Source organism: Corvus hawaiiensis, chromosome 26, assembly GCF_020740725.1.
Source record: "Corvus hawaiiensis isolate bCorHaw1 chromosome 26, bCorHaw1.pri.cur, whole genome shotgun sequence".
Classification (NCBI taxonomy): Eukaryota; Metazoa; Chordata; class Aves; order Passeriformes; family Corvidae; genus Corvus; species Corvus hawaiiensis.
Genome location: NC_063238.1, coordinates 9,897,183 through 9,923,223, shown reverse-complemented (window position 1 = coordinate 9,923,223; position 26,041 = coordinate 9,897,183). Strand labels below are relative to the sequence as shown.

General features: G+C 37.5%; 2 protein-coding genes across 6 annotated transcripts in view; both read right to left on the bottom strand.

Annotated features, from left to right (window-relative positions):
* Positions 1-405: 405 nt before the first annotated feature.
* MCMDC2 (minichromosome maintenance domain containing 2) lies at positions 406-10,978 on the bottom strand. The gene is made up of 14 exons (XM_048329186.1): positions 10,101-10,978; positions 9,888-10,018; positions 9,737-9,796; positions 9,229-9,424; positions 8,114-8,236; positions 7,817-7,924; positions 6,437-6,565; positions 5,677-5,908; positions 3,792-3,997; positions 3,314-3,480; positions 2,874-3,050; positions 2,020-2,162; positions 1,379-1,488; positions 406-881 (listed from the first exon to the last, which is right to left on the bottom strand). Exons 1-14 carry the CDS (start codon positions 10,198-10,200, stop codon positions 715-717), a joined length of 2,049 nt encoding a protein of 682 aa, XP_048185143.1. The 5' UTR covers positions 10,201-10,978; the 3' UTR covers positions 406-714.
* Positions 10,979-13,895: 2,917 nt separating this feature from the next.
* SGK3 (serum/glucocorticoid regulated kinase family member 3) overlaps positions 13,896-26,041 on the bottom strand; it is a 55,892-nt gene continuing 43,746 nt past the window's right edge. For all 5 annotated transcript variants that reach the window (XM_048329183.1, XM_048329180.1, XM_048329181.1 and 2 more), the window contains 12 exons: positions 24,790-24,877; positions 22,875-22,924; positions 21,724-21,781; positions 20,840-20,923; positions 20,612-20,743; positions 19,316-19,428; positions 19,072-19,108; positions 18,873-18,959; positions 17,995-18,090; positions 16,997-17,152; positions 15,852-15,941; positions 13,896-15,415 (listed from right to left, as the gene is read on the bottom strand). In XM_048329183.1, the coding sequence (XP_048185140.1) occupies positions 15,245-15,415; positions 15,852-15,941; positions 16,997-17,152; positions 17,995-18,090; positions 18,873-18,959; positions 19,072-19,108; positions 19,316-19,428; positions 20,612-20,743; positions 20,840-20,923; positions 21,724-21,781; positions 22,875-22,924; positions 24,790-24,877 (1,162 nt within the window). In that variant the 3' untranslated portion in view covers positions 13,896-15,244. The remainder of the gene's footprint in view (positions 15,416-15,851; positions 15,942-16,996; positions 17,153-17,994; positions 18,091-18,872; positions 18,960-19,071; positions 19,109-19,315; positions 19,429-20,611; positions 20,744-20,839; positions 20,924-21,723; positions 21,782-22,874; positions 22,925-24,789; positions 24,878-26,041) is intronic.

The window sequence follows — 26,041 nt, the reverse complement described above, 5'->3', positions numbered from 1 at the left end:
AGCTGGGGAAGCATGCTGTGCTTCAAACACCTCATGGCCTACCACTTACAGTGAGGTAGAGTTGAATTCATTGAGCTACCTGCCTACCAGGTTGTCTAATACTATTTTTTCACTTACCTGTAGCACTCTGCTATTCCTTGCAGTCTATACAAAATAATGTGGAAACACTGGGGTTTTGGGTATTTTTGAGGCTGGGGGGAAGAAGGCTTGGGGGGGGGGAGGGCTAGGGGGTTTGTTTTGTGGTTTGTTTGTTTTGCAGGCTTTTTTGTTTTATTTGGGTTTTGGTGGCAGGAGCATGTGGCATCGTTGTAGAATCTCGTGTTGCTGTAATGTAAAAAAGGACGCAGAACATGAAGCAGTATGATAATACTTTTATACATTTCAAAATCTCTACACCATGAGGAATTAAAGACTGTTAACTTAAACTAGGAAAAGAAGGGTTTTGATGTTCTTAAAGCTCCTTAACCCTTTGGGTGATATATTTGAAAAGCAGCAACAAGAAAAACTGCAGAATTCAGGTAGCTGAAATGAAACATTAGATTCTGAACTGGTGGTTTAATTTTCAGTTGTAGTCTTAATAAAAATCCTGAATCCTAAATTACTCCTTACTTAGCTGTGAATGGAGAGTGGTAGCCACGAAGAGAAGTAATTTTGTATTTCTAACTGTAGTCTCTCAAAAAGCCAAAGCCTCAGGCTTTACTTAGAGTGGGAATTTTACTCCTCATTAGTGTTAATGTGAATTCCTGGGCTATAGGCAGCAATAAACTTCAGCACTTGATGGTGACACTGCATGAGGTAAATATCTCTCTGTTGCAGGGAGTTTTCATCAGTGATGTCAAATGGAAATACAGGATTTGGTGCTATGCATAATACAGATGTGCCTAGGCAAAGAAGAAATTAAACCTTAAGCTGAAAGGCTTGATATTTGCCAGTACTTTGAGGGGAAAAAAGCTGTGATGCAAATTACTTAGTAATGCAATCCTAGATCGTAATTCTTACCTCACTTCCAAATATGTGTGTGAACAAATATGACTGATGCTGAATAAACAAAAAAACCTCCAACCCTTGGTTTTGGTTTCCCCAGGGAGGGAAATCTGTCCTTAGTTTAACCTCAGCCAGTGTTAAGAGGAGCAATGCCTCATATAAGCCAGCATGAAGGACAGGCTTGGTTCAGGCCTGTGGCCTCATTACATACAGCACTGAGACTCAGCAGAGAAATCAAACTGACAGACTTCTTCAATACCAGTCTTCAGCAGTGGAAGTTCTGGATTTTGATCTGAAATTCACTTACTGCAATCAATGGATATAGAATTTTTTCAGACTGACAAAATGTGCTGGTGATGCACCCAAGACTAAGGAACTGTTGTGCATTATTTACCATGTTTTAGGGTCAGCGATGACTCAAGTAACAAGATGGCAATCACTGCATCTTCCTCAAGTACTGTCTGTCTTAAACTGAGCTTGGCATGAGCCTTAGACAGTGAGATCCTAAGAGATCAATATAAGCATGTCAGAAATAAAAAATACTGCAGGCATGAATGCAATGTGTATCGCCCTGTGTCAAGCACTTGCGTAATTAAAAGTTAATGCTGGGTTGGTTTTTTTCATACTTCAGCTGTGCAGTTACACTTATCACTTACAAAATACATATGCATTGACTTTTTGTGCTAAAAAGTGGAACTTGGCATATTATCCATTAATACTTTTTTGCTCCCATGATAAAGCAGTGCCTATTTAAGTCCCATTTTGTTTTTCTAGATAGCTTTAATAATGATACGTGTTTTGTAAATAGCTGTTGGGGGGTTTTTTTTGCCTGGCAAAGTTGTTTGAACTTGGGTTTCTTTTAGCAGTATCTATATATATATATAACAATTCAATATATAGAATAAATGGCATTCATAAATGATAAATAAGATTATTGATGCTTGATCAAAAAATTAGTCTTATCTAGATTTTTATTAAACAAGCTCCTGAGCAGATGAGCACAATTTCTCTTTGAAAATGAAAAGTGGGACATACAGAATTTTTAGTGCAGAGGCTGATAATGTTGATCCATGAATGGAATCTCTTCTCACCCTGCGACTTGCAAGATAATAGCCCTGAATGAGACTTTCTGCTTCTGAACTCAGTTCAACATGAAGATTCCTAGCAAACAAAATAAACTAGAGAGAGAGCATACATTTTAAATATTTAACTGGAAAATAAAGAACTGACCTTTTTTCACACCTTTTAATATACCAGTGGCATAGTAATACAGGCTGGACAATATATTCTACCAATAGTTTTAATAGTAAAGACAGTTGTCACCATTTGGCTATGCTGAATAAGGAAAATATGAAGGATAACAATAAGGACAGATCTTGGATAGTAAATAGAATTATAGTATGGTTTGGGTTGGAAGCGACCTTAAAGATGACCCAGTTCCAACTCCCCTGCCGTGGGCAGGGACACTTTCCACTAGACCAGGTTGCTCAGAGCCTCATCCAATCTGGCCTTGAACACTTCTGGGGGGAATCATCTGTTAGTTATGCTACAGCTATTGACAATTTAATTAGAATGGAATATTAATTTCTGCTACTGCTTGTAAACCTTTTGGCCAAAAGTAGATATTGGAGATCTGTTCACATATGAATGTTAACTTAGTCTGTTTTCCAGAAACACGCTCAAACTGTATTTATTATACTGACCCTTTTCAAGAACTGAAGCTGCTTTTGTCAATGATCCTCTTAGTGCTAGTGGAAATATGGTGGGGGAAGGGCAAAAAGTGAGTATTAAAACTAAGCAGACTGTGCAGAGAGAACTTTCTGATGCCGAACCTAGTATGATATTCACAAATATAATGCATTTCTAAATTATTGTGTATAATCTGTTACCTCCTCGTAATCTTGTGTTCTGAACTGCTGTGAGACTTTGTACAGCATGGCTTCAGGATTAATGGCTCTTCTCAAGACATGATGTACAACAGAAGAAGACAGGTGACAGGAAGGAAACTCATTGTAGATCAAGAGCCCAAAACCATCTACAAGGTTAACTGGAATCAAACTCACATCCTAAAGAAAAGACCCATAGAAAGAAAGCATCTGTTTTGGGCTTTTGACTTGTAGAAGCATCATATTGTTTTCCATCTGAAATATCCTATATCCACTTATACTGCAAGATTATCTAATGAATTACCTGTAATACTTAGTAAAATTTTGTTTCAATACTTTTTTGGGAAAGCTATCTCATTTTAGAAGATACTTGATTTAAATTTACTTAAGTTGTGACTTTCTGGGAAATACTAACAAGTTCAGTTTTTAGGCATGTGCTTTACCATCTGTCCAATTAGAAAGTTCTCCTTTTGTATATGTTTCTTTGAGGAAGAGTCCACATCTACATGGGACCAAAAGTTGGTCTGAACTGAAACAGTAACTTGTTGGTCAGCCTCTTCTCCATACTTCTTCCCAGGAATAAATACTGTTGTTGTTCTGCTCTCTAGCACTAGGATAAGACAAAATTCATCAGTTACGTTACCAATTCAGCTTAGCTATAAATTCTAGTCCCACACATACCTGAAATCAGTCACAATTGTGATTTTGCTGAATTGTTATGATTAATGGATGTCTGTAGTGTAGCAGATTTACGTTTACAGGACCTTGGCTTTTATGTCCTTGTGTCTTACACAGACCCATTAAAAACAGTGCTCAGATTTTTGCAGCATTTGAGGGCCATAAGCTGGGGAACAAACCTAGCCTTGAATTTGCACATTTGTTTAGTTCTGTCCCCTCATTTGTTAGGAGGTGGGAGATTACCAGACTGCAGAAGTTCAAGTTTATCCTTTTTATATGAACTTAAGTCTCCTATGTAACAGATGCCACCCTTGGCCAGCACAGCACTGCAGGCTTGAATACTGGCACTTCCAGTTCCATGTTTATCTTTGGACACAGAAGGAAAAATTTCACTAGAAGGTGGGTGTCGTATGCCACGAGGCAGAAGACATAAGCTGTAATTCAGAAGCCTGGAGGATTAAATAATTCTGTCAGTCATAAATTGTTAAATTATTCACTTTTAAAAAAACTTAATAAGTATTAAGACTCACTTAGAAACAATAACAAAAAACCCTTAATGTGAAATCAGCATCAAAACTAAATGTTTGAGTACAAAAGTAGAGGTTCAAGCCTGCTCTCCAACAGCTGTCATTGAGACTGTATTTCTTATGGATTAAACATGAGGCAAATTGTGGTGTGCAGAAGTAATTCCTAGGAAATCAAAGTCGTCTCATAATTTAACCCCACATTGTTAACTCCTCTTTCTATGCTAGAGAAACTTTTCCAGTGATGTAAAAGTTTAGAGGATTAATAATTCTGGCCATCTAGGAAAAACGAAAAGGCTGGAACTTGTAAACTCTGCCTTCCTGCGTTACACAGTACCCTCCAATTCTTTTGGAGAAAGAAGGCATAGAATATCTTTTTCATCCCCTGTACTGTGTTCTTTGGCACAGAGAGGTTGCAAATTATCTGTCTGGTTCCACAATCAAAGGCTCATAATGATTTTAAGATGTCAGAGCGTGGTTTGTCCTAGTATTGCGACCTGGGAGAAAATTATTAAATGAAATCAGTAAGAATTAGTAAATAGGGTATTGCACCGATGGAAATATGTAGGAAAAGCCTACTTTGACAGGCTGCTGACAGTAAATACTGTGCACATGCAAGACAGTACCAATTACAATACTGATCATGATTTACAGTGTGCAACTGTTTTAATATTAACCAGATGGTTTGATTCTTAAAACACTGAACTCCTGTTTCTTTTAAGAAATCTTAATCTTAACCTGGGAAAAAAGAAATCTTGTAGATCACAATTTTTAAAATTTGAACAAATTTCTACAGCTAAATTTTGAAATGGTCAAAGTTTTGGGTTCTTTTTTTCACAACAAAAGATATTAGTGAGTGGGTTGAAGAACTTCCAAATGAAAATAAAATTCATGCCCCTTTCAGAGAACTTTTTTAAGTTATGGAAGGAGAAAGTAGTTTGGTTTAAATTAATGTAACTGTAAAGCTGAGCATATTGTACTTTTCTGCAGTGTATGTAAAATTGTGTTAACAGTCTATAGTTGCATGAATAGCTAAATACATAAATGCATAGTGAAAAATGTTTAAAGGCAACAACAACCAGATTTATAATCTATGTGTAAAGATGTATGTGAATTTTCATACCTTATTCGTATGGTTTTTATGAAAAAGAGTGATAAAAATGTAAGTATCTATTTATACACTGCTTATTTATTAAAAAGGCTGATAGCTGGGAATCAGTGATGAGAAGGCTTACATTGAAACAAGGTTTGAAAAGTTGAGCCCTTTTTTTTTTGGCATTACCAGCTTCTGGGACAGTCTTCAGTTTTGATTTCAGAATAATGTTTTGTCTGAGCTCTGCAAAACAGTGCTAGTGTTAAATTCTTACTGTAATCTTATGAGAGTTTTAGGAGGTTTTATAATTAATGAAGTTCTGATCTAGATTTATCACTTGAAAAAAACCAAAAAATGTCCTAGGGATAAAAACTGAGTGTTTAACTAAGTTGGAGCCTTGTATATTCTTTTAAAACAAAGTCTCTAGCTTTCCATGTAAGACCGATCCTATTAGCTTTAAAAATACTAATTCTTAAATTCTAATTTATGTGAAAAAAAATAATCTCTTTACCTGTCGATTATTAGCGTGTCACTTGTTACAACCAAGAGATCCAGATAATCTGCATTTTCTTTTTCACATGTCTGTACTAGACTCAACAATATTGCAAGTTTAAGAGTATTGTAAGTGCCTGGTGGAACAACCTGAGAAGCAAAGACGTTGGCCAGGACAGCAGTAAACCTCCAGCATGAACTTGAAGTCAGTGAGAGCAGATACTTAAAATTGTCACTGACAAAAGAAGGACCTAATGGAAACAAAGTACAGGTGAACAAGCACATAAAAGAGATCTATGCAGGTATGTTAGAACACATCACCATTGGAGTCTTGATACAAAACTTACCAAGAACAAACATATCTCTGTATTAAGCACAAATTCAGAATGTAAGCATCTGACACAGTTAATTTTACTGCTAAAAAGTTAGCAGACACAATCTGCTAGAACTGATGGAATTAGAAAGGAAAAACAAACTGAAATATCAGGTGCATTTTATATGATTTCAAAGTACTTTCCAATGGATAGGTGAAGATGGAAAGAGAAGTTGAAGAACTACAATAAATAATTAGGGAGTTTCCCAATGCATGGAAAGTGGGCAAAAGCAGACATCCTCAAATAACAGCAAGTACACATTTCAGACTGGAAGAGGAACGTCCCTGAATGGGTTTGTAATCTGGACCTCTAGGTAATAAAAAACTATACCAATTCTCAAGATTTTTTTTTTCTAGGAGGTTTTCCAACTTTTTTTTAAGCCAGTGTTTAATGGAACTTTCTTACCATTTGGTTTATAGAGCTGTACACTATTGACTTCTATACATGCCGTAGCTTGTAGACCATTTTGCACACAAGCTGGAATTCCTATAATCCTGTAGTGGTTTCCTATTGTCATTTTATTGGCCAGTTCATCTGGAAATAATAAAAAAATAAGTGTGGGGGGCAAAGCTACAGATATGTTAGGGCATAAAAGCAGTTTTAAAGACATGGTCAGAAAACAACACATTCTGAACGTTTGATTTGATGATTTAACATTGGCAGAAAACAGCTGTGTGCCAGATCAATAATGGACTAGAATAAAATGAAACATACAATTTTAATTATTTAGTGCAAAAGGTAAGGAAGGCACACCAGGTGAGGGAAAATAGACTTAATGATAAAGAAAATGGACAATGCATTTAGTCCTCCATTGAAAAGAAAATGGACAGTTTTTTACAAGTATATTTCCTACTCTGAAACTTGTGGCACCACCATCATCAGTCACTGTCCTATATAAGGTCAGAGAAAAAAACCCAACACAATAAAGAAGAGTTACAAACTACAGATTTCAAAAAGACACACAAACAGCTTTGTGAATCTTTATATTTCTGTGCAGCTTAGAAAACAAAATCCCATTTATTTTTTGAAAATGAGAATTAGATCCAACCAGATATCAATCTCAGCCTGAGAAACACTGTAACCACACTGATCGCTGGAGCCAGTGGAAATTTAATGCATACAACTCACAGTATCTTAACCATAGATTTTTCTATGAAATTTTTTAATATAATTTTAGCACTCCTAGTTCTTTCTATTTAGTTTTCAAGAAATGAATCATATAATTCCCTAGACTTTTGGAATGGCAGAGGGTTTTTTTGTTGCTTGTCTCTTTGTTTGTTTGGGGTTTCTTTAAGAATTAATGGAAATATGTTGCTGAGTTGTGATTTCAGTTGGATATTAACATTAGAAATCATTTAATGTTTGCAGTGGAAGGCAGTGGTAGTAGAAGCCAAAAATCCTGATGGAATGTGGAAAACAGCTAGATTGAGGAAGGATGTTAAAAATGCATGAAATTAGTACAGAACAGCATGGCCAAAGGAAGTAGAAAGGAGATAAAAACAAGCAACAGTTAGAATAAGACACTGCTAAGTTGGCCAGGGATTTTAATTCAATGGGGGTGTAAAAGTGACACAAGAATTTTGTGATGTACGCTCTGCAATCACCTGTGCACACTGCTTTGTTACCTAGCTACTTTTTATAAAATTAAGGAGGGGAGTACAGAAAGAACTGCAATATAAATTATGACTTTCACCATTTTAACCCAAAAAATGGAGCTACAATTGCAAGGGATTCTTACGGATCAATTCTAAAACATTTTTGACAAAACTCCAAAGTTCATCTTACCTCTCAAGAACACTGTAAATGCCTGAATCCTAAAATGTGATTTATCATTGGAATATCCTTTCAAAGCATTCAGCATTTTAGCATCAATCATTTCAACTATTTGTTTATCTTTCAAAACAAAGGCAAAGAAAAGTTAGTTCTCTTGAAAACATATTTTTTTAAATGACTGGTGTATTTTAAGTGGGCTTTTGTGGAAAAAGCCATGGGCTTTTCCATTTTTGGGAATATTTTGTTTACTTATTGTGTAACAGAAGTAGGAAACTACCAGATCTAAAAGTCAGATTACATAGATCCTACCACCAAGTACTCTAAATTTCATGTCTTCCTGCAGTGGTGAAGAACACAAGCTACACACAAAATCAGTCCTCACTGTAGCAGACTCTGTAGCTCCAGGACAATGCACCCTGATGCACCTAAATCCTAAAAAAAAAGTAATAAGTTACCAACCATTTTAAAACTAATGCTGTGCCCTCCTTTTATTTTCCCATGAAGAACAGAAGCAATTAAAATACTGGACAGTGAAATTCCAAATTTATTACGTGTCTCTTCAGATGAGCCTCCCATACATATTCCACTAAAATTATCCATATAATTTATTGGGGTTGGCCACGAGATGGCAGAGTTTCCTACTGCACATTCCCAAGCTGAATAGCTTGGCCGGGCTTTCTTGAGGAGTGAGCCACTGCGGCTTCTGCCTGGCGGAGGAATGACATGGGACATGGATAGTCACTAACAGAGGTGCGTGTCCTCATAAAGATGTCAGTATGACTTAATCTGCAGTCTCCAAACTTTGGGATTTTGCATCTCTTTTATAACCGTATGGTCTCTCTTAACAGAAGAGGCAAAAAACCAGCCTTAAAAGTATTTAGGGCCTCACCCTGCAATGGTACAAGCAATTCAGTAACATTACTCAAAGTAGTACTTCCACAGAAGTCAGCTACTCATTAAAGCAAACTTGTTTCATGCTAGAAGCTTTTGCCAGCCACTTAAGCATATTGTTCTGTGGTGTTTTTATACAGACAGAAACAGTTTCCAAGGAAAAAGGTATCTTACTAATTTGTTTATTTACTTTTGAGATATTTTATTGTTATTCAAGACATTTAAGTATTAAGTTATTTGAGATATTAAATACATTCAAGTTATACTGGTGACTTATGTTTTCTCCTATAAACTATCTCCAGCATTAGGAAAAGGGATTGCTGGCACAGATATTCTTCTAAAACATTTAATAATGCTGAGTAAGTCCACTCCTTTCAATTAATAAAAATCCTGCTATGCTCATTACAAAAATGTATGCATAATAAAACTATATAGGAAAATACCTTTGTTATGCTAGGTCTTTAATATCTTATTATCAAATTTATTTAAAAGCTTTTTAAATAGTACTGATTAATTTGGGGTTTTTTTACTACCTTCAGAGAAAGGACAGGTTTCCTCAGTACAAAGAAATCTTGCTCCTTGTGTGTATTTTGTTACAGTTCCCATTGCAATCACTATCCCATCAGACATATAAAATCTTTGAGATGTGTAATTAAAGGGATATGCAGAAAGACTCAGAACATAACTTGGTAAAGGTGGCAAATGTGTTGGTTTCAGCAATATACTGATCTAGCAAGAGACACAATTGCATTAGTATCATAAAAACATATTTTTATTTAAAACTGCTTTACTTTTCATGGACAAACACACAATGTGATGCGTAACTGCTAAAAAATTTCAGAAACACATGAAGAGTAACTAAGTTTCATATTAATTAATCTCACAATTGCAATATGTTTGGGTGAGACTTCCAGCTAATTTTAATTATAAATAGTACTGCAACCAAAGGGAAAATGAAAACTTAATACAAAAATAGTTGTTAATATTTCACTATACTTAGAAGATTCAAGGTCTAAATGGAGAAAACCAATGCAGACTCACCTGGGCTTCTGTCTGCAATTGTTCAATTAATGATAATGTCTTAATAGCTACGAAACATACCTGTGATGGAAAAATAACTTCATTTTAGAAAGGAAAATCTTGTTGAAATTTAGATGGTGCACTTTTGTGTACTCATCTGTTATACACTTACTGACTGAAAAATCTGTGCAGCTTGTAGGGGATTATGAAGAATGTAGTTTCCAAGAGTTGCATCCAATTCAGCAATGTCAGAAGGATTAATTGAAATAATGAAACGATAAACAGCATAACTTTGTTTTGAGTCTGTAGGAGCAAAAAGTATCTTAAAATAACAGATTTGTGTAACATTATGTATTAATTTAACAGACTATGTGTTGAGTAATACCATTATATTTTTTGCAATCATGCACAAATTTCTGAAGGCCACCACTTCTGTCAAGGTAGACAAGGACAACTTCCCTCATTTTCTGCATTTCAGGATCCATCTTTCAAGATCTTTGCACTCTTTATCCAACTGTGGGAATAAACTGTGAAGAAATTATGGTAGCACTGGCCATGCTATAATAGTAATAATAAGGGTACATATTAACGAAGCCACACAAAATTAAAATAGTCTCTTTTTCAAACTAGGAAATTCTTGAAGGATTTTTAACATTCAGTTCAAAGTTCTTTCCAATGACTGAAGCATACCCTATTTCTAGAGTAAATTTCTGAAGAATGCTCTAGTGTTTTCATTTCCTTAGTGAGATATTTCACTCTCCTAATTCCCTAACCCATGAAATTAAAGTTTCCATTTAACCTCTCCTGTAGATTTTATAATCAGTCTATCAAAAGTAAGACTTAAAATTTTAACTCCCTTATTTGAGAAGTCTATCAGAGCTGTTAAAAGTGTGAAACTGGGAAACATCTCCTTTCTTAAAATCTGACTTTCCTACTCTGCTGTGATCTCCTGTGGCACCCACTTAAGGTGCTGATCTTGCATTTATTTCCATGCAGGTACACAGAAGTTCAATTCTGATTCCCACTGACAAAGCTTTTACAACTACAATTTTGGTTTGCAGGCTGACCATGTTCTTTGGTGTGGTTTTCACTGTGTATTACCCACATCTCTTTATATTTCTTTTTGTAAGAGTAGAGTCTTGTACCATAAAGCACTACTTTGCAGAATTTAGAAGGAGCACTACTAAGGCCAAAATATGGTATTTTGTATATATGCATCTGTTTTAATATCTTTCATATTTTCTTCTGCAAAATGTCCTTAGTCCTCTTTGTAGATGACCAATATGAAACAACACTTGAATCTTCAAAAATAAGACAGCTACCTGGTAAAGGATAGGACATGGAATTACTGAGCTGATGGGGAGCCAAAGTTCACAGCATATGAAAGATTCCCTGCAGTAGTTCACAGAAATGACTGTGGGATGACAAACAGATCGACATCCAAGAGGAGTAACTGGATTCCAGTGCAACTTCAGTGTGACAGCAGCATAAACCCTGTGGCCTGAGAACTGTACCCTGTGGGCTGGGCTGTGTTTAGTGACTGAAGTAACAAATTAAATGCACAAGTTAAAAGACAATTTATAACAGGGATTTCTCCTCCCCCCCCCCCCCACCCCCCCCGTCTTCGGGATTAGTCCTGCACAATTACTACTCCATCCTCTGAAATCTTCAGCAAGAAGGGCTTAAATGTACACACACAGATCCACTGTACCTCCCTGGATCCTCTGTTACCCGGGCTGGACACACAGGACACCACATATGACTAGGAAGGACTGAGCTATGGCCCAGCTCATTGTGCACTGAGCAGCCATCGCCTAAGCTTCAGAAAATAAAGCCTGACCACGGTGATGGTGTTCATCAGTGTCCCCACAGCCAGCTATCCCCACTCCAGGCGTTGGATCCGGCACGGACACCAAGCATCTCCCGCCTGGCTTCAGGCTCCTGCCATCCGCACCCACCCCTTCCTCACAGACCTCTCCACCGAAGTTATTCACCAGGCTTCCTGTGCCCCCTCCTTCCCCGGCCCTGCTGGGGCGGCAGCAGCGGGCACCGAGGGGGCCGGGCTGCCCTCACCGCTGCGGGGCCGCGATGCCGCTGCCTGTGCCCGCGGGACGGGGCTCCCGGCGCCGCCCCCTCAGCCCCTCAGCGGGCGGCGCGGGGGAGCGGCGCCACGGCCCGCAAGGCTCGGCCGCGCTGGGCAGCGCCCGCGGTCAGTGCAAGTCCTCAGGGAAGGCAATTCCCAGCCCACCCCACACCCACGGCTGCCGCAGCCCCGCGGCCACCACCGGGACTGGCGACTCGGCCCCAAGAAGCTGCCTTCACCCACGGGCAGCACACTGGGCACGGGACATGGCTCTGGCAGCGTACAAAGTACTGAAACAACCTACAGAACCATTTTCTCTCATTAATACATACTGCGTATTTAACTGCTTTCCTTTTGCATGCTAGCCACTCCCAAACTTACCTCCCAGGAGAGCACCTCTGAACTCTCTTTGTGTCGTATTTCAGTTCACATTGTACAGCCATCATGCATTTCAGTCAATCCGTCTTTCGTGGGGTCTCTCTCGTTCCCCGCGCAGGCCGAGAGACCGGAGACCACAACAGCGGCACCGTTCCCGGCCTCCACAGCACCGGAGAAAGGCCTGCTCCTCATGGGGTGCTTGGGTTCCCTCTCTGGAAGGGGAGAACAATCCCCTTTCGCCGCAGACAGGCAAAACAAAACCCCCTGCACTAGTCACAAAAAGGCAAATTTTGCCTCCCTTTCTTACTTATCAGCCAAAACATGAAAGGAGTAGCACAGGTTGTTCCTGACAGGTCTACTCTCCTCTCTAGGCTTTACCAAGAGCTTCATACATGACTTTCAGCTCAGCCCTGGGTGAGGGGACTATGATACTCCAAATGCACGTCGTACTGTGGAAACCATCCCCATGGGATGCACAGAGATACAGAACAAGAGCACTAGATACAGAAATACTGTGAGGCTTTATTGCCTGATGTTGTACAGTCTGTTAACCTTTAATTAAAAAAACTTCAGTACTTCAAGCAATGTGTTGAACACATTTGCACTTTGCCAAAAAGGCAGAGTCTGCTGAAGTAAAAAGCTTAGTAAGCAATTATTAAGCAGCTCTTGCAGAAATAATTTCAACTGCCACTGCCATACTATTTTTTTAAAGGAAAGAACCCCTGAATTCTGACCAAAAAGAAAAAAACCCAACCCCCCTCATTCAGTCAGGCAGCTAGGTATGAACATCTTGGAATACAAGACAAAAACTAAAAAGGGTTGTTGCTAGTTCCCACAACAATTTCTGAAGTATTCCCTCTCCTTCCCATCTCTCCACAGCACTGTACCTCCTTGCCATAAAGAGAAGGTAGTTACAGTAGCCACAGAATTTCACAATAATTTCAGGAGCACACAGACTAAACATTCAGTATGAGAATGGATACTTCCTTTCATACCATCAACTTCTGCTTTCCAGTCCCTCAGAAAGCCATGTTAAAAAAAATTAAATAAATAAAAAGAACAAAACAAAACCAACACAAAAAAACCCTAAAACCCAAACCAACCAAACCCCCCCCCCCCAAAACCCCAAACTAAAAAACCCCAGGGCTGTTGCTTCCAAATTATTTTAATGCCAAGAAAATGGTTCATGTAGTAGTTGGTTGTCCTGAACAGCCACATAGCTACTTCCAACCCTTGCAGAAGAGAACTACAGAAAACGAGTGCCAAGCCACCACTCTGCTCCCACAAATGATACAGTTCCTTCCTTCCTTCCTTCCTTCCTTCCGAATTCCTTCCTTCCTTCCGAATTCCTTCCTTCCGAATTCCTTCCTTCCTTTCTCCCTCCCTCCCTCCCTTCCTCCCTCCCTTCCTCCCTTCCTTGTGTCAATTCTTACTTCTTTTACCAAATTGCTCCTTCCAAAACTTATGTAGCAACTGCTAAACGTCGCTTAACCGCTATGCAGGAGACTTGCTCTAGGAGATACTCCTTGAGATAAGCATCGAATCCTGTTTTACTTTCCACTTTTCTAACGTATTGATACAACATTTATTTCAAAAGAATTATGATTTGATACACCCTTTCTTCTTAGGTTCTCAATTTTTATCTAATCTTGATGCAGTATAAACACTGTTTCTTTTACTGCTTATTTTGTCAAAAACAAGGCAACATAGATACTGAAATTTATGTAACATTCATTCAATTTATGTATCATTATGATGTATCAGTATCTTACCAGACTTCTCTCAAATCAAGGCATTTAACTGAATGTATTTATGAACAAAAAAAAACCACTGAACATTTTTGGAGTAACAGACAAAAATAAGTTGTTATTTACAAGTAATATATATAATAAAACTACTACCATTATATGCCTTTTATACACTGTAACTGCAGTCAATTTTTGCATTGTTTAAAAAAATTTCTTTAAACAGAAATTGTTCAGAATTATCTGTTTGTCCATACACATGTATGTTATGAGAAACACAATAGCTTTTCACATTTTTAAAATTATCAGTGTAATTTACATTTTTCCCCCAGTATCCAGTGAAAATTTAAAAATGGTGCAAACTGGAACACAAAGACAAGTAGCTATGAACGCTGAAATACAATCAATTTGGAACATAAGTGTGTTTTAAACTACCAAGCTGTGAGAAAAATCCCTAATATTTGGCATGATCATCTCACCACCCACCCCCAAAATGTCAAAGCTAGTTGTCTTACTTTTAAAGTAACCATGATTATTGCATATTAGATCTTTGGAGAAGCAGAGCTTTAACCAAAAATATTTTTAATGTAGTTGAAATATAGACATACTTAGCTCAGGGAGGAAAGAAAAGTAGAACATGTAATAAGTAATGTTATCAAATCAATCCAGTTAATTTGTTCTGTCCTTGCTTTGAGTAATCCCCCATACGTCAGATAATCCAGTTGAGTCAATGGGTACTTCAGCAAGTGCAAGAGCAACAATCCAGTTTTACGCGACCAAGTTTTCATTCTGCACAAGTCCTTTAAGAATCCTGGTCCTTAACTTACATCATTTAAGTGCTGACAGGTAAATTAACACATATTCCAAACTGGTAACAGGAAAACATTTACCTTTTTTTAAACCAGGATATACAAAAGACAATTTGCATAGTTACAATTCAAGCACAAAGTCACTGTAAATAAGTACAAAAGCATTTATAAATTTACTAAATTTGCTGCTGTTTGTGCCAGCCAAATTAGATAGGTATGAATGTAAACTTGAAGGGTTTGAGGAGAACAGTCAGTGTTTTTGCTTAAAAAATATGTAGAGAATGCTTTTTAAAGGTTTTAAAAAATATTTTCTGCAGCAGGAACAAACAGTTCAAACCCCAAAGAGAGCGATCCAAAATGCCCAAATTCCTCCTATACAGCAGAGAAAGTTTGTTCATAGGTTTCAAACCTACATACAAAACGAGGCACTATTTATGCTATTTTGGAATGTGTCCATAATCCTAACATTTTGGTTCAACCCAAGACTTCCAAACCACTCTTCACTTCTAACTTCCTAGGAAAACATATCTTCAGAAGGTGGTGCATAAGAAAATCCAACAAATGCATCATCTGCCTCTAGGACACTGGCATTAACAATGCTGTAGTCAGAAGAAACACAAACTGAATATGGGACCATTTCTTCTGTGAACACTGCATCGAAATTCCCAATATCGTCTGGTCCAACCTAGAAAACAGGAGGAGCTGTCAGTCATCATATTAATACAGTGTTTTAAACTTGTATTTGTCCTTTAGATTCCAAATTTAACTCTCAAGGCTATCTATTTTGTTGTTCTTCTCTATTTAAGTAAAAGAAATTTAAGGAAGCACACCACTGCATCTCTGAAAATAGCTATTAAAAGGCTGGGTTTTTTTCATTTAGGTTGGAGTTTTGGCCAAATCATACATTCTCAATGATCTGATAAACCTAAAAAGCATGGATTAGCTCAGTTGGTTAGAGCATGGTACTAGGAGCACCAAGTTTAGGGGTTCAGTCCCCGTATGGGGCATTCACTTAAAAGCTGGACTTGATGATCCTTGTGGGTCCCTTTCAGCTCAGAATATTCTGGGATGTGTGATCTGAGATGCAAACACTAACACCGCCTCCCCCCCCAGGCACCTACCACATTAGGATTAAATGGTGGCGGAATCTTCTTCTGAAGAAGATCAGTCCAGCTGAGAGATTCAAAGAATGGGTGCTTTTGAATTTCAAGCTGCAGCAAACAATCAAGATTTTAGATATTTCATAATTCCATCCTATGCATCACAGTAAATATTACTTCATACTACATGCACATAGGGAAGTTCTCATATGCATGTCCTTATCTTGTTTATTCAAAATTTACTTTACAATAAAAGCTGTAGTTGGTAAAAACAGCAATTACAATTTGTTAGACTGCCTCTATAAGTGGCGCTCCTTTTAGGATCATTCTTTCTGCTTTTAAGCCTTAAAATCAATGACCTTGACGTCTACTACAGGGCAAGAATGTTTTCTTTTAGTATCTGTTCCTGCCTTAAAGTTTTGTTAGTTTTTGTAAAGCATATCACTGTCTGAGATGCAGCTGCCTCAACAACTCTGCAAGATACTTACTAGTTACAAAGCAGCAAACAGCTAAGCTAAATGCTACCATCCTTTCATCTTGCTCAGTTACAAGGTCCACAGGCTAACATAAGCACTGCAAGCCAAAGACTACAAAGATTCCACCACTAATGGATGGACTACGTCCTTCTAGATCATTGCTCATTGCACAGTTCTGAAGATACCTGTAACTTTCTCACATCAATTTCTTGTGAACAAAGGTTTTGTTGCTACACTGGGAAAATGTTTGCCATGATTTTAAGGCTAAAAAGAGAGCTGCTCTTTGCATGGAACTGGTGATCCTCTTCATCAGAAGACTGGTTCCCAAGTCGTTAGTTAATATTACCACATGACAGCCTTTCCTTTTGATTATCTCCTGGTTTCACCATGAACAGTGAAACCTACTTCTGTGCACCTTAGTGACTGCTATACCAGCAACTGTGTTTCCTTTGCTGGCAGGTACAGCAGCAACCAAGCTCAAAATACCCCACAACAATCACCTCTCTTATCCCCAGCAACTTCCAGGGATAGACCCCACTGGTGTCTTTACTGAAGAATTAAAAGGGAGGAAAACAGAGACAGATGTAGAAATTAAATTTCCATCTCCAACTATTAATTCTGTGCTGTGCACATTAATTAGGTGAGTCACTTTAAATGAAATTGAGCTTGATAAATTAGGACACTACTTACAAAATCTTCCCTTGCTCCAAGTCTGCTTTGCCGATCTTTCTCCAAAAGTTCTTCCAGGATAGACCAGGCTGTAAGACTGATTCCTGGGCGCAAAACCAGGGGTTTGTGAAGAATATTATCGTACATCTCAGCAACATCACGGCAGTAAAAAGGAGGCTAAAAAAATACAAGTTCTACATGAATTCGAAGCCATATGCAATGTTTCATACATTATGTATGATCAGTAAATGATTCTTTAAGACATACAAGCTGCTAGCTGTGAAGCAGAAATCTCCTTCTTTTTACGCACTGCTAACTTCTAATTCAGTCACCACCACTGCCAGAACTTTACACTTGATAACTTCCCACCACCTACCTCCTCTACTCCTAATGTGTTCTCACACTCATCAGTAGCCATAGATGCCATCCAGCTACAAAGCTCCCACTGAACTTGCCTGGAAAGAACCTGAGAATGGGAAAACAAATCCATCTCCCTATTTAAAGTCCTATGGGAGGAGACAAAACTCAAGAAAACTGAAAGAACAGACTGTTACTGGAGTAATCGCATATGACTAGAAGAAGTGTAACAAGATTTTTTTTGTTCTAATGCTGTCAAAAGCTAGGAGAAAACCTGGGATACCTAAGTAAAAAAAAAGTCTTTTAATTTTATTTATTCCAATATTTAACAAAATTTTACTTATAAGCTGGGTTTTTTTTTTATTGTGTATTATCACTGTTGATTCAGTTTAGTCTCAAAGTCCCCATACTGATTTTGATGACTACTGATTTTGCTGATGTCTACGATTTTGCTTTTCCACGAACTGTCAAGACACCAAGAGGCAATGTAAAATCCAAAAGAGAAATGCAGGTGCTGTGTTAAGTACAAGGCAATCTGCTAATTTGCTTAAATGGAGCATTCCAATATTACTAAAAAGTAAGCATCCTTAACAACACTCAAAGGTTACCTCAAATAAAAGGGGAGAGGGGAAGAAAGCAACCTTTACATATCAGATACGTACCAGCCCATAAAGCATTTCATAAAGAACTGCACCAAGGCACCACCAGTCTACTGTGTTGTCATAGGGCTGCTTTTTAATGACTTCTGGTGCAAGATACTAAAAAAAAAAAAAAAAAAAAAGAAAAAAAGCAAGCAGTATTTTAGAGCATTAGGCTAGCATGGATAAAACCTAGGTTTTAGTCACATCACAGTAAACACTTACAAGAAAAGTTGCTTCGTAACAATTAAATGTTTCAGCTGAATACTACACCTCACTCATCCTTCACTGCCTTTAAAGATCTTTCTGTAATTTAAAGTATGTTTATCAAATTACCAAAGTTTCTAATCCTGTCAGTTCAGTGAATCCCTCATACGTGTTCAAGCCTTCCCCATTTTAAGTTTTGCAGCGTAGTTTTCTCAGTAAAAAGACAACAGAGTTCAATAACTCAGTCAGCAGCTTCAAATTTTCGTGCATATGCAATAATTTGCTTGAGTCACAGACATCAATTCCCTATACATTTACTAAGAATCAATGGATATGGTAAGTAGATTCATATTGACAAATCTGCAGCAGCTGTTACACAAGCTAACTGTCCTGTGTCTACCCAGCAGTTAGGAGACATGGGAGAAAACAGTATTTGAAAAGGGCTGGAAAAAGAGACAAAGGAAGAGATGAGTTATGGCCATATGGCTAGCAAGCAGTAGACACTGCAGATTAGCAAGAACAACAACAAATAGATCTGTAGGGAGCTTGTCTTTGGTTTGGTTTCAGCTTGTTAAAAGAATGCAAACCTCCCAGCAGTACAAAACACAATATTTGACCTTCCAGTTACAGAAATATGAATAACAGTCAACAGCCATTAATTACTGATTAAAACCCCATGAAAGTTGTCAACATACTTCTGGGGTCCCACAGAAAGTTGCAGTGGTATCAGAAGTTGCAATCCCTTCTTTACAAAGTCCAAAGTCTGTCAATACAACATGACCCTGTTTAAAAAAGAGTGATATGTTAAAAAGAGAACATGCTCACTATGTGGATACACAGAAGTGTCAATTTTGTGAGAGAACACAGAAAACAGAAATAATCTTGCATACTTACTAGTGAATCTAGGAGAATGTTTTCTGGTTTTAAATCCCTATTAAAAAAGAAAAGGTAGTAAATCAAAACAGCAGTCACAAGAGCTTTGGAGGCAAGGGGCTTTATTCTTCAGCTGAAAGCTTCAAGTTTTGTTGAAACTATTACATTCAGGTTTCCCATAAGATGATTTCCTGAAGAGTTTTTTATTTGGTAATTTGTCCTGTTTTAAATTTCTGCTGGACAAGGATACATTTCAGAAACTTACCTGTACACTATATTTATGGAGTGTAAGTAGCCCAGTGCACTGGCTATTTCAGCAGCATAAAATCTGGCTCTGTGCTCAGGAAAGGAACGTTCTCTTTGTAAGTGAAAGAACAGCTGTAAGTAGGCAAATAGGAAATCAGAACATTACACAGACAAAACAAAATCAGGTTAATAATATGTAATTTTACAGTGAAGAGTAATTTATTTTGTTGTCCACTTAAAAAAAAAAAAAAGTACAATGAAATAAAATTGATTTTACTGCATGACTTTGACTTAGTTGTTGCTTTACTCTCTTCCCTGCTTCTCTTTTGTAGCTCGGATGGTAGATGAATAGAAGTTGGCAAGACTAAATCATGCAAGACTGCCCCCAAGCAGACTATAACCTGGCATCAAATAAGTCATCTTTCATTTCTGTAAATGCTTGTATTCAAAGATTTGCATAATTATTTATAGAACTGTATTCCAAAATAACCTAGATGTAGATCACTGTGTGAGATGTATTTTCCAAGCTGATCCACCAATTCTCTCTACTACAGAGAACTGTCAGGCTGCAAACAATTTGAGCAGATACAAATGTCTAGACAAAGATTAAATCATAAACATATGGATTCAACTATACTACACATTCAATTTGGAAAGGTTTTAAGAAAAATGAAGTTTTCTGGTTTCTGTCTACAAAGTTTAGGAAAAAAAAAAAGCCACCCTAGCTTTCCAAGCTTTCCATTCAAATTTGAAAGCTGTTTTGAACTGTATATTATTTTGCCTGAAGCAACACAAAACTAAGTTCTGAAACAACGCAAAACTAAGTTGTGCCCACAATTCAGAGTAGAGCAAATCAGGATTTTACTAATACAGTCTAAGTAAGATGACAGTACATTAGACAAGAGAAAAGCCCATCTTGTCCCAACTCTGACACAATATAATAAATTCAGCTGTCAAGTTTCATTCCTTCCCCTTTTGAAGTATCAGCATCTCAGCTAATGCAGATGCAAGAGGAAGACAGTTTTACATGATGAAAAATGTAAACATAAGATTAATTAGTAATAAAGGTAAATTCATAAAACTGTAAAATACAGTATTTGTATCTGACAAGCATGAATAATTTGGATTGAAGTTGTCAACAAGAACAAGAACAGGGCCCAAATAGCTACAGAAGTCTGTAGCATCAGCAGATAATAATAGGATTTTCAAAATTGGAAGAATGCTGATCACAGCCTACTGTAAAGGACCATTTCACTCCTCACACCTAGAATCAGCAGAATAGACAGACTAAAATGCAAACAAAACCACCACATACCTCTCCTCCATTAACAAAATCCAAGACAAAGTAAAGCTTTTCTGTTGTTTGGAATGAGTAATGTAGTCCAACCAAAAATGGATGTTTCACATTTTTCAAAAGCACATTACGTTCAGCCATAATATGTTTTTGCTGCAAGAAGTAAGAGATCAATAAGTAAACAGGAATGATTTTGTAATTAAGGGAAAAAACAAGGGAGGTGGGTGGAAAAAGACTATTTTTCTTAACCTCCTTCCTATTGAGAACAATTTTTTTCTGCAACACTTTGACAGCATAGTATTTCCCATCCAGTTTTCGTTTTGCAAGAAGAACCTGTGAAATTAAAAAAAAAAAAGAAGAAATGTGACTGTTGCAGTTCATATACTATTAGTAGTATTTTATCATTTCAGCGAAACTGGAAAGTGTTCATGCTATTTTTTCCACAATACAGCTTTTTTGCTTCCAATACAGTCCATCAACAATGTAATTGCCAATAGAGTGAGCTTACAGTTCAGTAAAAATTTATCCCGACAGTGGTATAATGAAAGACTGAATTACAACATTTATTTTCCATGACCTGCTAAATCTCTATCAAGATCAATTTCAGCTTTTTTTTTGGATAAAATTTAAAGGTAACTGGATGAAAAACAACAACATGAAAAATAATTTGGAAACTGAGATTTCAAGATGGATTATCTTTGGCACCTTTGTAAAATATCAATACTTAAGTCACTTTCCAATGTGCTGTTGCTCACACTGCTCCACAGTATCAGGGGTTTTGCAAAATAGTCCATGACAACAAGAGGAAAAGCAGGATTCGTACTCCAGCTGCTGCATAAGCATAGGGGTACCTCCCTTCCTCCCTGGGGGAAACAGGATCCCAACTGCTCTTAACGAGAAAGGGAAACTCTCCCTTTTGTTAGTCCCAGTAAGTGACTGAGGCAGGCAACAACTGCACCAGGGAAAAAATGGCAGGGCCACAAAGCAGCAGCAATGGGGATCCAATAGAACAGTTTATGGGCTACCCTAGACCAACACCACTTCTGGAACCTCTGGCCAAGTCTCCAGTCACTGTGCACAAGAAACCAGCAAGCATCCTTGCACCACTATAAGACAGAGGAATAAAAGCTCACCTTGCCAAAGCTGCCTTTCCCAATAACTTTCAGGAAATCAAAGTCTGTTGGTTTAGCACTGAAAGATATTTAGGAAGGAGACAGGTCATCTGGGTAGAAATTACCACTTCTATAGCTGTACAGCAGTGTAGTGTAGCACTCAAGTTGTAAAGTGAGAACAACAGCCTGTAAGCACCCTCCTTTTCTTTGTTCCACCCAGCCCTGCTTCTGCAGACCTGTCCTCAGACACGACGACTCCTCTCCATTTTGCAATTCCATTTTCCTCTAGGGAAAGTGTTCAAGTTGCATCCTCTGAGTTTATTTTATTTACTAAGTTTAACTTTATGATGTAAAGGAGAAGCGAGACTGTTCTTTCATTCTCCATGGTCTAGTTTCCTGTCATTTTTAAGTCTCCATTTCCCCATGACTTCTACTGGAGCTTATTTCTTACTTGCAGCAGTCCAAATGGATTCTAAAGCTTACATGAGGAAAGGAAGGACCAAGTTTGTTATCTATTCCCTCTTATTTATTCCATTCTTTCCTCCATCCAATCCTCCTCATTTTAAATTTAAGTAAGAGGAGGGAGGTCCAAATACCTGCTTCTTCTTGGTGTTTGTATGAATTCACCCTCAGTTTTTCCATTTCCCACATCACCACTCCTTTCAGTTCTTCCCAGGATTCCCTTACTCTTTCCTGAATACAATTCTGTCAGCAAAACAATTATCCATGTTTTCAAATTCCAAAACAAGTTACATCACCATACACCTCTCTATTTATTGCCCCCGAAGGGAAGGACTCTTACATTTCATTTCTTACTGCAATGTATTAACCACTTCCTCCTGCTAGCTCAGAACAAATCTGAGGAAAGCAAAACCAAAATAGCAGTCATCTCCTAGATGAGAAAAGCAGATTTACACAGAACTGAGAACAGAAACTGCAGAAGACACCAAACAGAGACACAAGTTACCACTGTAGTAACTGGGCTGTAGCACCAACAAGGCAAGCTGCTCCTTTGCCATGCAGTAAAACAAACTTGTTTTCAGAAGCTGTGGGACCACTCCCAAGGTCAGTCTAACTTTTTGGGTTTTACAATTAATTTTAATCCCTTTTAATTAAATTTAAAAATTTACATTAAATTGAATTATGTTTAATTCAATTTAATTGAAACCTACTGAGGATTTCCAGATGGTCCAAGGTTGATATTCTGTGAGGTAGAGTTTAACTGTTGGGAGAAACAAAGAGGTTTACTTGTAACTCTTTTTCTTAACTTCTCTCTTATCTTTCAACCAATACTAATTTCAAAATACTCTACTAATATGCTCAATCCATACTTTTACATTTGTTATATTAGAATTTTAAAGAGATCTAACATCCAGGTTGGGAACTGAAATACCAGGCCATCATCACCTTGTCACAAATTCTTTCTACACACATCCTGTTCAAGGATGAAGGTAATAAAATATTTGTGTCCAGACAGAGAGGAAAAGATCAGAAATAAAAATTGAAGAGTATGTCAATAAACAACTTGTTCCTCATTCAGAACTTAAACCTTTCTTGTACTTGCCTTATGAATATATTTTCTGCCTTTTATTCCAAATTCTCCAAGTTCTTACTAATAATTAATTTTAAACCCACACTGTTCATATAAGAGTACTTACTGAAAGACACAGTGCTTTTAAAAACACGAAAGTGAACATTCTCCCAACCCCAAGAAAAACATTACCAACCTTTTCTATCCTGACATTAAGGTTAAATAACTCAATTCCTGGAATTCCATTAATCTTACCGGTACACACCCAGGCAAAATTTGTAAATTAAAGGGAGCAGAGGAAGCCACTGTCATTTAGGTAATTTTCTCCATTGTGTTTTTGATTTAGAAAAGCAGTATCTGTACTCTCATTGTGATTCTGGAATTTAACACAGAAGAATAAACTGCACTCAAATACAAGTTACCTGGGGACAGGCTGTCAGGCAGCACAAACCAGTACTCCAGAAGTGGAGAATGGCCTGACAGCAGCACTGAATGCCACTACTCACTGAAATGAAACAGTGGTACAGGACAGTTTTAAAAGAGCTATTGTAAAAAAGACTTGTTTTTAAGGCTTTTTTTTGTTCCTTGTTGTTTGGCTTCATCATTTACAGCAACTATAGAGTGAATTTTCCACCAAAAATATGGGGTCCAGGCCATTATGCAGTAGCTCTCTTCCTATTTTGGAATTTGTTGTGGCATGACACGTCATTAATTTTCCACAGACGGTTTTTATCATTCCACATTACTTAAAATACCTTTCAAAGGAGGAGGAAACTGGTATTTTAAACTAGTGACTTTGGAAATCAAACTTCCAGAACACACTAAATCTCCCGTGGATCACACACAAGCTGAAACAACTCTTACATCTTTAACAGGGGCTGAATAAGAAGAGAAGAATTAATATCACACCTTTATGCCAAGTAGTAAGTAATAGAGAAGACAAGCTTAAATATGGCACTTCTGCCTTCCTAGACATGCTCCTTTTTTCAAACAGCCCTGTTTCTGGAGGCTGTAAACTAATTTTCAGATAATCCATCCAGCTATATAGTGGATTTTTGTGACAAAAGAAACTTCAGACCTCACACAGTGTTACATGTGAAATGAAATCAAATCTATCCTTACTCCTAAGTGACTTTTAGAAAGACTGCATTTTTTCCCCTGAGAGAATTCTGTTTCTCCCCATCTTTAAAAAAGAACACACAAGCAAACAAAAAGACAATTAAACATTCAATCTCCCCTGCTCCTTGCCAGATGTTCTTAGCAAGAGCCTTTGAACAGAGTGCAAAAATGATGACAGCTAAGCTATGACTAAAGTTGTGTTTCTTTAACCCATATAGGAAGGGGGAAATAAGCAAGACAAAGCCAGCAATCACTTTTACTCCTCTCTGCAGTTCACAGCTGACAGAAAAATAGCTTACAGCCCACAGTGGAACTGAGTTGTTTAAAAAGGGGATTTATTGCAAAAGCTACCAGTAGTTTTCAGTAAATAATATACAAAAGAAGATTGCCCTCAAGTAGCTAAAATTTAGAAGACTGTTCTACTTCTGTGTTATTACCTTCCGACTGCTCCTTTCATCTTCATCTTCAGATGGATCTGACTGGTGTTTTGGGTTATCCATCTGAAGAAAGGCTCTGACATCTGGGCTAGAAACACAGTTAACTTCATTAGCACACCAATAATCTGCATGATTTTCAGCCATAAACAGAGTACAGGACTGGACAGCAGCATATAGTGGAGTTACTCATTACAAAGCTTTATATTTAAGTTCTGGTAATTAAGGACTGTGCACAAGCAATACTTTCTTTCATAGCAACATAATTCAACTGCCAAGTGTGTTATAGGCAGCACAAAACTTTTCACTTGCAGAAACCTGACATGTTAAAGTATATGTATGTGAGGACTTCAGAAGGAAACACTGCAGAACTGCATTTAAAGATAATTATCAGAAGCAAGCATGAATTCTAACTGGCTAGCAACCACCAAGAAACCAACTTTCTTCCAAAAAACTGAAGAATTAAAATTTTTGTTTTCTAAATTTAATTGTCAAATACAATAGCAAATGAAATACATCATCTGTATCCCAAGGAAAGACACAAGTTCCAAGAGATACACAGCACTAATGTTCCTGTCCCCATTCATTTTAAAGCAGAAGATGGTGATCTTGTATTCAGAATTCCTTCTGGCTGGGGACTGTCAAAACAGTGTTAAGAAATCCTTCCAGTCAGCTGCAGGACACAAATGTTTCAGGAATTAGCAAGAGAGTCGACTGGCTTCCCACAGTGCCTAAGGAGATGCATTTTATCTTCAGCAGCAGTTTCAAGCTCTGTCTTGGTGGAGCTGGGGGACAAGGACTGAGAGAAAGGTGGGAAAGTAAGAAAATTCCAAGAACCTGCTTCCAGAAAGAAAGGCTTGATTGAAAGTTCAAAAGAATGTAACATCTTTCAGAACCACAGCACAGTGCAAGTAAAGAATAATGTAATACAACTGAGGCAAAATTAATTCCTAAAAAATGGCTATCATGTATAGTCCATAAACCACTTCAAGTGATGATTTGAATCTTTCAAGTTCATTCAGCTCACTAAAAGGCAACCTTCTTATCGAGGAAAGAAATCTTACCTACATTTCAGAGACAAAGTTCTTTGAGAAGGACTCAGGACAGTCACTGATAGGAAACTCCACATAAGCCATTCAGTACAAGAAAAGCACTAACTTACTATGGACCTGCTCTTTTAATCTGTCCCTAGAATATATAAAATAGGGTAGTTTTATGTAAGAAACAGATGTACTTGCTATTTTCAATCCATTCA

Coding starts and splice junctions, on each gene's coding strand:
- MCMDC2 (XM_048329186.1), bottom strand. CDS start 10,200: ATGGATCCTGAAATGCAGAAAATGAGGGAAGTTGTCCTTGTCTACCTT. Junction 7,925..8,113: donor GAAATTTAGAGTACTTGGTG/GTAGGATCTATG, acceptor TTGTTTTGAAAG/ATAAACAAATAGTTGAAATG. Junction 882..1,378: donor ATCGCTGACCCTAAAACATG/GTAAATAATGCA, acceptor TTCTTTGCCTAG/GCACATCTGTATTATGCATA.